At 44.8% G+C, this 12,173-nt stretch overlaps 1 protein-coding gene across 5 annotated transcripts in view; it reads right to left on the bottom strand.

Moving 5' to 3' along the window:
• Positions 1-12,173, bottom strand: part of NSD2 (nuclear receptor binding SET domain protein 2) — a 152,908-nt gene that overhangs the window by 44,075 nt on the left and 96,660 nt on the right. For all 5 annotated transcript variants that reach the window (XM_085888625.1, XM_085888644.1, XM_085888634.1 and 2 more), the window contains 2 exons: positions 4,680-4,880; positions 1,852-2,025 (listed from right to left, as the gene is read on the bottom strand). In XM_085888625.1, the coding sequence (XP_085744751.1) occupies positions 1,852-2,025; positions 4,680-4,880 (375 nt within the window). The remainder of the gene's footprint in view (positions 1-1,851; positions 2,026-4,679; positions 4,881-12,173) is intronic.

The raw sequence follows: 12,173 nt of genomic DNA, 5'->3' as shown, positions 1-12,173 counted from the left end.
ATGTCGATTGAGGAAAGTGGTTCAAGAGAAATAATTTTTTTGAAGATTTTCACTCAATCCAATCTGACTGCCAGACCATGTGACTTGTCAATTATTCGTGAATACCTTGGTATCCCCAAGGCTTGGGGAACATTTGTGTGAAGTTTCCCCTCAATCTGTGCAGCCGTTCTGGAGAAGATATTTATTGGTTTTCGGGTAAATCCAAAATTGGGTGCCAAACCATGTGACCTATGATGTCATGTGTGTGAACCCTTTGTTCCTCATGGAAAGGCGGTCATATGTGTAAAGTTTTGCCTCGATCTGTTCAGCTATTTCAGAGAAGATTTTTTAATTATTATTATTATTATTTTTAAACATTATGGCTGCCCAATCACTTGATCCAGGACGTCATCAAAGTTTTTTCTGTGGATTATTTTATGCCTATATGGCCCTCAAAATGTTTCATACTGATCAGATGTAGCGTTCTACATAATCAATTATGATGTCATAATGAAGGCAGGCACCTATGACATCATAAAAAAAAATATCCCACTCATTTTCCATGAGGAGTACTTGTCATGTGCCAAGTTTCAATTTTTTTCTTGATGTGGTTTCAGAGATACAGAGGTCCAAAGTTTTTCCATTTTTCCAACATCGCTGCCATACCTCCTGACTTATGAACGTCATAATTATCAATAAACCATTCTGTATGAGTAGTCACTCCCATGGTGAAAATTTCATCTCAACTCGACAAGCGGTTGCGGAGACAAACACTGAAGTTCTGTGCAAACATACAAAGAAACAAACAGACAGACAGACAAACAAACGGACCCAAATGCAATACCCTCAACTCCGGTGACGGTAATAACATCATCATTCTATGGTCGTGTCATGCAGATCTCCTCGGGAAACACCAGCTACCACGCTTGATCTGCCGACACTCCCCAGTCACCAGCTGTTGCCATCACTCCTCCCACCTCCACTTATCTCAGCAATGGCCCTCTTGCACAAACACGAGCAACAGTTCTTCACCACAATCATCCTTCCTCCCCTTCCCATCCCTAAACTTCTGACACACCATCTCCACCACCAACGTCACTACATGATCATGACACCCCGATACCTCCCTGCTGCAAGTGCTACTGGGTATGAAATGAACATATACCGCAGCATCCCTCGACTTCTACACCAATGGCAGGTTTTGTACTGTCAAAAACCCTTCATCCAAAAGTTTACTGGAGAGGAAAGCATGTCATAGGCTGTCCGTATTGCAAACATTAGAGCACCATAGCTTTGAACTTGCAAATCTTTCTCCACATCGATTTTCCTTCAACCCCCCCCCCCCACTCCCCCCAACCCCTCCCACATCTCCAACTTGTTCAAGACCCTTACAACACTTGACCCACTGCCTTTACCAATCTCCCCTTTCCCTTACATCATCCTCTTCACTATCTTCCTTTTTTCCTTTGTTTATGTCTCACTCCATTGAATCTGCTTGGTCCACCAGAAGTCTCGCCTCTCATACTGCAATCCTGTACTGCATCCCTGCCACAAGCTCCTGCTGCTGAATCCTCTCTTCTACCGCGTCCACGTCAATTCTGACCTCGCACTCTCGATTCGCCTTCTGCTCAGGGAGAGCATTCCTCACTTCTGGGTTGTCACAAGTAAACATTTATTTACATTCCTCAGATGTAGGTATTTATTTACATTTACGTAGCTTCACTATGAAGAATAACTTTCCTCAAGACAAATGGTGCACAGAACAAATCCATTGAATCTTCAGAAGTCTACTCCATTTAGTAGCAAAAAATATTTTTCATAAAGACTGGAAATAAATTCGAAAACACAAAAGGAGAGAGAAAATCTACTGACCTTGCGAGCAGACAAAACACCAGCTGACATTCACGTGTGAATTACAGCCCTTCTGTGGCTCGACATGTTTGGGGCAGATGATACTGTTGGAAGCAAGAATTGTGGTTCCTGCAGCCACGCATGAATCACCAGTGTGGTAGGCCACAGGACAGCGCACACAGCGCATTAAACGGCCTATTTTTTCCCCACAAAAAAGGGCCAGGAGGAAGAAGTAGTGAAGAGATCATCAGAATCAGAACAAGTCAGAAAATTACAGGAGCAGGGCTACATCCATTGGTGAAAAAGGCGACATCATCAGAGCTACATCATCTATATCCAGTTACTATAACTCCATATTAGCTTTGAGCATGATCTATGTTAGCTTTGTTCGTGAACTTCGAATGACAGGCACGACGGCAACCGTAGGAAGCCGATGGGTGAAACGGAACAGTTCAGAGATAAACCTTCTGCCAAGTATTCTCAGAGAAAAATGATGATTTTGGAATGATCTTTGAGAATAAGATGCACTTAAAAAACATCTTTTGGACAAAGTTAACTCTGTCATTGCATCTCTAGGTGCCGCAAAATTTGATCGGTCGAGATGGCGTAATTTTGCCGAAGTACTGCTAAACTGAAGGTTTGGAAGTGCAAACAAGGAGATTTGTGTTATACAACTATTCAAACATACAATTCGGTTTTAAAGGCTGTAGAAAAAAAAAACAACCATACACTGAATCGGAAGTCTCCCGCCACTGATGCACCCTCTTTTACACCACCTTATTGAACACGTTAAATCAGTTATTCGTGCCTGTTATTTGTGTCATCTATGACACTCTTAAAAACAGCAAGTTTCCTATATAGAATGATTTTCACTTTTCTTTGAGTGCCAAACTGACAGACAGACCGAAGCAACTGCTTTATCACGAGTGTGCATGCTCGCTCGGGATAAGACACCGTACAATTTACCAAATTCAGAGTCAAAGTACTGCTAAACTGCAGGTTCGTGTTCAGATTCATGTTCCAATTTGTGTTCTGCGGTGTTCGATACATAAAATTCAATTGAAATTCAGTAGTTCTTCAGTAGAAATTCAGTAGCAGACAGAAAGAGTGAGCCAATTGCTTAACCACAATGGTCACAAAAATGGTGCGATTTAAATAGCCAGTTGCCTCACCCTGAGTATCCCTAGACATATCGCGTGCTTTTGACACGGTCTGGCACCCTACCCTGCTCACCAAACTCTCTTCCTACGGTATCCAAGGCCATCTCCACTCATGGCTCGCAAACTTCCTCTCCTGTCACAGTCAACGTGTGGCCCTAAATGGAGTTCTTTCATCCCCTCTTCCTGTCCAGGCTGGAGTTCCTCAAGGTCGTGTTCTGGGCCCTGTTCTTTTTCTGGTTTTCATCAATGATCTCTCACATTCTCTGGAAAATCCTCTATCTCTTTGCTGATGACTCCACCCTCTGCCGTACCATCTGCCATCCCTCAGACTGGCAAGCAGCAGCTTCTTCGCTCTGTGCAGATTTGGGTAAAATCACAAACTGGTCCAACACGTGGAACCTGTCTTTCAATCCGGACAAATCTCACTCTCACTATGTCTCGCCGAAAGGACCGTTTGGAACCCCCCCCCATCTACTTTCTCAACAATCTTCTGGAAGAAGTCCTTTCTTTCAAGCTTCTGGATCTCACTATCTGCCATGACCTTTCTGCGGAAAGCGACATTTCCAACTTGGGCTCCAAAGCCAGTCACCGACTGGGAATCCTCCGTCGTGCAAAGTCCTTCCTTGGCCCACCTGAGCTCCTGACCACATACAAAGCTTTAATCCACAGCCTGATGGAGTACTGCTCTCTCCTCTGGGCTGGTGCTCCTGCCTCACCTTTCTCGGCTTCACCCTGTGGAAACCAAGGAACTTCGGATCATTGGCATCTCCCGCAATGAGGCTGAGTCTTTGGGCCTCTCACTCTCTCACCGCAGGCAGGTCTGTCATCTTTGTCTTCTACTGTCTCCTCTCTGGTCTCACCCCCCCCCCCTCCACGTCCCACCATATTTCCACAGGGCACTCAAGATTCACCAGAAAACCCTTTCTGGTAAAACTACCAAAATCACGAATCACTGCTCACCTTCACTCTTTCATTCCTCTTTTTTCCCGCCTTTGGAATAAACTCCCTCATTCTGTTAAATCCCGTTTTTTCCTCCAGGCCTTCAAAACAGCTGTTCACCACCACCTCTTATCGTCCCCCATCCAAATCCTTGATATTTTCTACCCCCCCCCTAATCCACCGCAAACCCACATCCTTCAAATTCCCTGCTTTCCTTCCTGAAAGTCCCTGTGGTGTCCATCTTGTAAACCCCATGTTCCCCACCCCATCCCTCTCCCTTCCACAGATCTCCTAATGTCTCTGTTCCCCACTGTTTTGTCCTTCCCATGCCCCTCTCGTCTCATTCCCCCCTTGCTGTATGTTGTGTTAGCTATCATACGAGCCTTGACAAGGTAAACAAAAACAAAAAAAAAATCCCTGACCTCTATTCACCTTTGAACATATAGGTCAACAAATGAAATAATTTTTAATTAAAAAAAAATAAAAGCACCAAACCTTTTCTCCAATTGTATTCACTATACCCCAAGTCGACAAGGTTTTCAATGATGCGGAAAAAATTAAAATACACTTTTCAAACTCGCATAATTACAAATTCTTGCAAACTTTCCTGACTATTGTTGGCAATGGGTCTAATCAGAAATGCAGTACAGATTGCCATTTTCTTTTTATTTAAATGATCACCATTCACGTTCACTTTTTCAATGGATTGAAAGAAAGACACAGCATGAAAAAGAAAAGTGAACAAACCACCTCTATTGGGCCGTTGGTTGTCGGGACGCAAAATGCGGCAGTTCAGGCAGACGTGCAGTGGGCAACGGAACCCTTTGCCTTCAATAACGCAGCCATTGCACTTCCACACGCAATCTGGATGGTAAAACTTTCCGCAGAGAGGTGCGAGGCAACGCTTTGTGTCACGACCTGCTCTTTTGCAGACAAAGCAAGTGCGCAAGCCTGCAAAACCGACAATCACAAAAAAAGGAAACATGATATTGCAACAATGTCGAGATGAAAGTCAGAATGAGTGAAATATGCCAGACTATTAATACTTTGACTCGGGCAGGTATTTTCTATTCTTTCACCGGAGCTCCTATGGCTCAAATCTATGAATACCACAGTTTGGTATGGTTTCACAAGCAAAACACAAGAGAAACTTGAAGGAAAAGGCTGTTTCGTTTTTCTCATCTGTCCCTACAGTTCGGGACACCCGAGCCCAAGGTTCAAATCCCATATATTGTGTTGATTTGGTTAGGGTCTTCACTAATGTCTTTGTAAGTCACATAAAAGTACAACAATGTGTCCTATTGTGTTTATCTTGCACACAATAATGCAACCGGTATGTTTGCCAGTGTAAGGCAGTTGGCACTTTCCCATCTATCATCATGAAAAGCAGCTGGCGAGTATTCCAACAACATGGCTCAAATAGTGAAATTACCAACATAATAAAATATATAATTCAATAAGTGTCTGTGCATTTGTTACCTCCTCCACCGAAGGTGAAGGAGGTTATGTTTTCACCCCTTTCTGTCTGTTTGTCTGTGCACAGGATATCTCAAAAAGTATATTATCGCACGATATCTCGAAAATGTATTGGGCCCGATATGTTCTTGTGGATCAGGCATTACGGGGTGGAGATATGCGCTCCACCGAGTGCCCTTCTAGTTTCTTTGTGTGTTTGTTTGACTTATATGCACTGCCAAACCACTGGACAGAATGTGTTGAAAACTGCTGGTTGCACTCGTGGTGTGCATGGGAAGGTTTTCGGTGGTGAAAAAAAATATTCATAAAAAAACAAGTATAAAACACATCTACATTTTTCAAAAGGACATAGGGATGGCAATACCAAAAGATATTCAAACAAGGTAGGGGAGGGAGCATGAAAATGTGTTGAGGACCATCGCTCCATCTCTTTTCTTCATGAAATTAAAGTGTGAACGGAAAAATGAATCTTGCTATCCACAATAAACATCAAAGAAAGCAGATAACCTCACTGGGCTCTCTTTAAAAAAATAAAAAAAAAACCCTGACTGTTGAACCAATTAACTGCATTCCCAAGCACGACATGAAGATATTCTGTACAACAACTAGCCAGAGCATTTCAGTAAAGGCCTTCTGTGACTCCGTGGTTTTGATCCAATGTGTAAACCTCCCAATGTGAATTTCTCCTACCGGTACTTCCTTCCTCATCGACTTACGAATGACTAAATTTCTTTCAAAATGCCTCATTCCTCTTCTGCTCCCATTGGCTCTTCTGATCACTTTCTTGTCAAGGTCCATAACTCTCTGACTATTGTACAAGAGCAACATCAATGACGCAGGATATGGCTGCTTGCACAGGCCAACTAGCAAGGACTTCAATGTGCCCTCTCATTGGATTGGTGGTTCAATCCACTTCAAGGATTGAAACACCAACCCCACAGCATCCGATAGCGATTCCAAATGAGAATACTTTCACAAAAGTCTATTTTCTGTCATGCACCAGTTTATCCCATCCTGTCTGCGACTTGCCTAGATCAAAACTTTATTCTTTGCATACAATATCGAGGCTCGTAAAATAGATAACGCACAGAGCGTATAGCAAAGGGAGCAGGAAGAGCCAAGAGGGGTGGGAGAAGGAAGCACAAAACAGTGGGGAACAGAGACATTAGGAGATCTGTGTGAGGGAGAGGGATGGGGCTGGGTACACGGGGTAAACAAGACGGACACTACAGGGACTTTCAGGAAGGGTCAATCGGCATCGTACCGTAATCGGCATTGTCATTTTGACCATGGTAAACTGAATGTTGTGGGGAGGTGGTTACAATCAAGCAGCTTGCTTTCCCAGTTTGGAAAGCTAACTCGACTGAGGATAACTTTCATTCATTCCATAACTAAGGCTCACAATGAGTATGTGTCCATTCTGAGCAAGCCAGAAAACATCCTCATAAATCTCAAGGTCAAACTCTCCAACCAGTCTCCTTACTCTAAGTCATGGTGGCGCCTTGTCAAGTCTGTCTCGTGTTTGCTCCACCTCCACATTGTCCTCACCTTTCCCACCTGTGGAACCAACTTTCACACACTCTTCAATGTCATCCTTCCCTCCAGGTGTTCAAGACAGCTGTTCACCACAATCTCAAATCATCCCCCATCCAAAACCATGATCTTTTCTCCACCCATTAAAGCACCCGGACCCCCTCCCAAAAATTTTCTCTGTATCTATCTTGTTCACCCCTAGTGTTCTCCCCTACCCGTCATCATTACCCGCATCCCTTGTTTGTCCGTCTCCGTCTATTTTCTCCCTCAGCCCTGCTGTTGACATTTCCCCCTTTCTCCTTCTGTGGTTCCTTTTGTTATGTTTCATCCCGATTCATTCTGTGTTCTAACTGTTCCACGAGCCATGAATATGTATACAAAAAACAAAAACCAAAAAAACAAACCTCAAACGGCTAAACCGCAGACTCTGCCTAAAATAACGCAGAATGTCAAAACTTCGTCTTCACTTCTCGTATCCTAAACCAATCGCGCTCTGTCCCCATCTTACCGTGTGGACTCCACGTCCCTCTCACCGGAGAAGGTAAAGTAAGTTTCCAGGCCTTGACCCTGCTTCGGTGATGGGCCGAGATCGCATCAGTGCCCTTGTTCTTCAATCCTGCTCTCTCTCTCTCTCTACCATATTTAATCTGTCCTCCTTTGGCTGCCTCCCTTGTGCATGAAAATCAGCAAACATTACTCCCATCCACAAGAAGGGTGCCAACCTACCATTAATAGGCCAGTGAGCTCACTTCAAATTGCAAGCAGTCATAGAATCTGTCATTGGTTCTGATGACACGTCTTTCCTGTTTTCAAAAAAACCTCATCTCGGACCATTGTTGCATACAGTAATGACAAGACTTACTGCTTGTAAACGCCAACGGTTTAATCACAGCTTTTACAAGCAATCACAGCATGGCCATGACACCTCAAACTCCGTGTCTCTCTGAGCACTTCCCACAACCACAAAGCCAACCGCCATTTCTGTTCCCGATGGCGTCACTGTCGTTTTACAAACATTAATTATAAATATGTGAATGCTACACACATAACAACCATCAATTTAGAATCCATCCTGGTCACTCGACTGTGGACATGCTTTTGTTCCCCTCTCAGCAATGGTTGGAGGCAATCAATTTCAAAGCAGGAGGTTAGAATTGTCACCCTGGACATATATTGGGAATTTGGCAGAGTCTGGCATCTTCTTTTGCCTGCCAAATTCTCTGCCTGCGGCATAGAAGATCACCTTCATTCCACGATTTCTTTTGTCAAGTTCCTCCACTATACTAATGACTCTCAGATGCTCAAGAACACCCTCTCTTCCTTTTTTCAGATGACCACATTGTGTCATATAGTTCAGTCATCAAGTTCAGATGACTATAGCATCCCTCTGCTAGGCAGACAGCAGCTGCATCTCTCTGCTGCTGCTCTGGAAATGATTACATTATTGTCTGATAAATGGAACACGTCCTTCAATCCTGTTTCGTGCCACAGTCTCACATGATAACTTCAGAATGATCGTCAAAGGAACCAACCTATCTATTTCTTTGATTATTCACTGAAAGAGTTAGTCTCTTGAACTCTTAATTCTCACCCTCAGCCATGATCCTTTTTATTATTTTTTTGTATCAAGGGTCAAGGCTCATAGAAGAGCTGGAACGCAGAATGGATCAGGACACAACATAAAAAAAGGAACAGCAGAAAGAGAAGGGGAAAATGACAACAGCAGAGTCGAGGGAGAAGATATATGGAGATGGACAAAGGGGATGTGCGGGTAAGGATTGGGGGGTAGAGAAGAATGCAGACAGAGTGTGGATAAGATAGATAGAGAAGGAAAAACATTTTGGGGGAGTGGGGTTAACGGATGTAGAAAATATTGTGGTTTTGGATGGGTGATGATCTCAGATGGAGGTGAACAGCACTAAAAGTGGGTTGCTGGTGGACTGTATGCCCTGCAGAAACATGGGGGGGGGGGGTGAGAGGGGGACAAAGCACGGAGAGGGAAAAGGGTGCAAGAACAGAAAGAAGGCGGAAGAAAACAGAGACCACAGACCTATCTGCGATGGCAAAGTGATCGGCCCACAGACTAATCGTGGGAAATTACAATGATCTTGAAGGCCTTAATTTCCACAGCATCAAACTGAGAAAGGTGTGTGGCAGGGGCGCAAGCCCAGAGTAGAGAGCAGTATTCCATCAAGCTGCAAAGCAAAGCCTTATAGGTGGATAAGAGTTCAGGTGTGCCAAGGAAGGACTTTGTATGATAGAGAATGCCCAGTCGGAGATTAGCTTTGGGAGGCCAGCTTTGAAATGTGGTTTGCCCCAAAAAGATCATGGCTGAGCGTGAGATCCAAGAGTTTTGGGGGACTGAACTTCTTTGAGAGGGTTGTGAGGGAATGGGCTGACACACAGCAAAGCTGGCTTCCAAAGCTATTTTGACCACACAGTAAAGCTGGTCTCCAAAGCCAGCTGCTGTTTTGGCATCCTCCGTAGATCCCAGGGGGTATACTGAGGGTATTTGGTACCTGGGGCGGACCCTCCTTTGGCATCCCCCCCCCCCAAGATGAATAATTAAAAAAACGAAATACACAGAAAACATATATCATGTTTGCAAGTAAAATTTCAAGTGGATTACAGAACTGTACCTGTAGTAAAGGCCCTATCACACCTTGACGATTTAGCCAGTGTATGCCTGATGTCTGAAAAATTTGGCTAAAATGCTGGCACATGTCGAATACGTTATGGGTAAGTTTTGTATACGTTAAGAGCACGCTGGCATACGTCGTAATACGCTGGCATACGTCGTAGTACGCTGGCATACGTCGTAGTACGCCGAGCTCGTCGACAAATTTAAACATGCTTGAAATTTTTCGACGTATGCCAGCGTATGACTCACATGTTCCGCATACGCTGGCCATAAGTTGTAGGTACGTTACGCGATCGTTGACACACGTCGACACACATTACTTGTAAGTTACTCATAAGTCGAAACACGTCGAGGTAATGTTTAGCATACCCAAAACTTATTTCTAACCTATGAGTAACGTGTTGTCGGCACGTTACGCGATCATTGACACATGTCGACACACGTTACTTGTAAGTTACTCATAAGTCGAAACACGTCGAGGTAATGTTTAGCATACCCAAAACTTATTTCTAACCTATGAGTAACGTGTTGTAGGCACGTTACGCGATCATTGACACATGTCGACACACGTTACTTGTAAGTTACTCATAAGTCGAAACATGTCAAGGTAATGTTTAGCGTACCCAAAACTTATTTCTAACCTATGAGTAACGTGTTGTAGGCACGTTACGCGATCATTGACACGTCGACACACGTTACTTGTAAGTAACTCATAAGTCGAAACATGTCGAGGTAATGTTTAGCGTCAGTGTTTTAGACTCCATGGTTTTTTTTTTCTTCGGCATGACGGTGATGTTGACATGTCGATTTCTAGTGCGGTTATAATATAATATTGTTACGAATTTGGAATTCGATTGCACACAACATGCAGGTTCCTTTAGTCAGCTATGTCGATAAGTGCTTGTTCCCTAGATAGCTCACCTTCCATTGTTGAAATGTTCAGAAATCGATTAGATGCGCTGCGGATCAATTTAATAGCTAGGGAACGAACAATGGAGACATCCCTCCCCCTCTTCTGCGAAAAGCAAGAAGAACCCTGCCATCCCGTGACTCATGATGTCAACAACTCCCTCCCACCCGTGGCTGAGCGGGGGATGGAGCACGAGGGCATGAGTCATGAGTCACGCCGGGAACGGGGGAAGGGCGGGAGAAGGATAAGAGGAGATCTTTTCTTTGTTCGTGTGCGGGAGTTGGAGTAGTAAGCTTTTTGCTTCGGCAGAGAGTAGTCGTTCAGCAGACCGTCAGGTCTTGCTTGGCTTGCATTAGGGTTGAGGTCTTCGGAAGCTTTGTGCTTCAGCTGGCTCAGTGAGCTTCGGCTGAGGCCTGGCTCAGGAGGAGGCTTTTTGCTTTGGTGGTTCAGTGAGCTTCGGCTTCTGCTTGGCTCGGGAGAGCTTTTTGCTTCAAGCTACCCTGTTTGGAAGAAAGTTAAGCCGGTTGCTTGGCTCGAGCTGCGAGTGGTGGCTTCTTCTTCTTGGTTCGTGGAGCTCTTTGTTCTCCATTTTGGTTCCCGGCTTGGTGCGACTCATCGACCTCTTCTTGGAGGAGGTTCCTCGGGGAAGCGACGCATCGAAGGGAAGGATCGGCGCCTCGTCTCACCAGCACGTGTTGAGAAGCGCGGGAGGATTCGCGGGAGCTCGGGAAGGATCGCAGCTCACGGCGATTGAATCCAGCTCGCTCTCGCTGGAGCCCGGGTCCGAACAACTTGAAGACCTCACGAGGTGGGGAGGTTCGAGATAGGCTCTGGGTTTCAGCTCACCTGTCCTCCGAGCTGGAGCTCGTTATTAAAGGCCTCTGCCACCATTTCTTGGGTGTGTGTGTGTGTGTGTGTGCGTACGTGTGTCCGTGGGCCCGTCTAATAAGTAGGAAATTGTTAAGTGCTTTGTGGCTGTAAATGTTTGCATTGCATTTCGTATAGACGGTCAAAGTTCTTTTGTCGTGCTTTTGTTGCTTGTATAATTGCATACGTGTTTTGCCTTGTTTAATTGCATACGTGCTTTATTGTAATAAATGTCCTTGTGTGAATGTAAACCTGTTCGTTGCGTCCATTCCCTCATTGAACTGCCCCAACTTGCACTCGGAATATAGTTGGTTTTTAAATAGCCGGTAAAGTGATCGGGTCCAACGGGACTGCGCGATAATACCCCGCTCGGTTATCCCAAAAGGAAGCGAGCTGCTTAAGCGGCTCGTTTCCAAGCGGTCCCATTGAGGTACAATCTCTCGGTAACCTACCCGCGCGAATAATTAGGTAAATCGAAGATTTGGCGATCGGACCCTGTAGAGCACGGGTAGAGTGTGGACAAGGATGTGGTGTGGTTAAAAACACACCCGTGGCTGGTTTCCGGCGTTGATCTGGAAAGCCGCGACTGGATTGTCCGTTCAGTGGGCAAAGCCACCGCTGTTGGTTAGACGCGGTCGTTCGCACGCCGGCGGGCGGAAATCTACAACAATATAACTAATAGGCTGCCGCTGAACGATTTAAATCATAACCGCAATAGAAATCGAAGTGTCAACATCACCGTCATGCCGAAAAAAAAAAAAAAGCATGGAGTCTGGAACACTGACGGGTTCCTCCTGTGAACCCCATTTTTATATAC

The sequence above is a fragment of the Eptatretus burgeri genome, chromosome 1 (assembly GCF_056783735.1).
Source record: "Eptatretus burgeri isolate ZD-2024b chromosome 1, Ebu_testis_v1, whole genome shotgun sequence".
Lineage (NCBI taxonomy): Eukaryota > Metazoa > Chordata > Myxini > Myxiniformes > Myxinidae > Eptatretus > Eptatretus burgeri.
The sequence above is the reverse complement of the archived record's forward strand: the minus strand, read 5'-3'. Positions and strand labels throughout refer to the sequence as shown.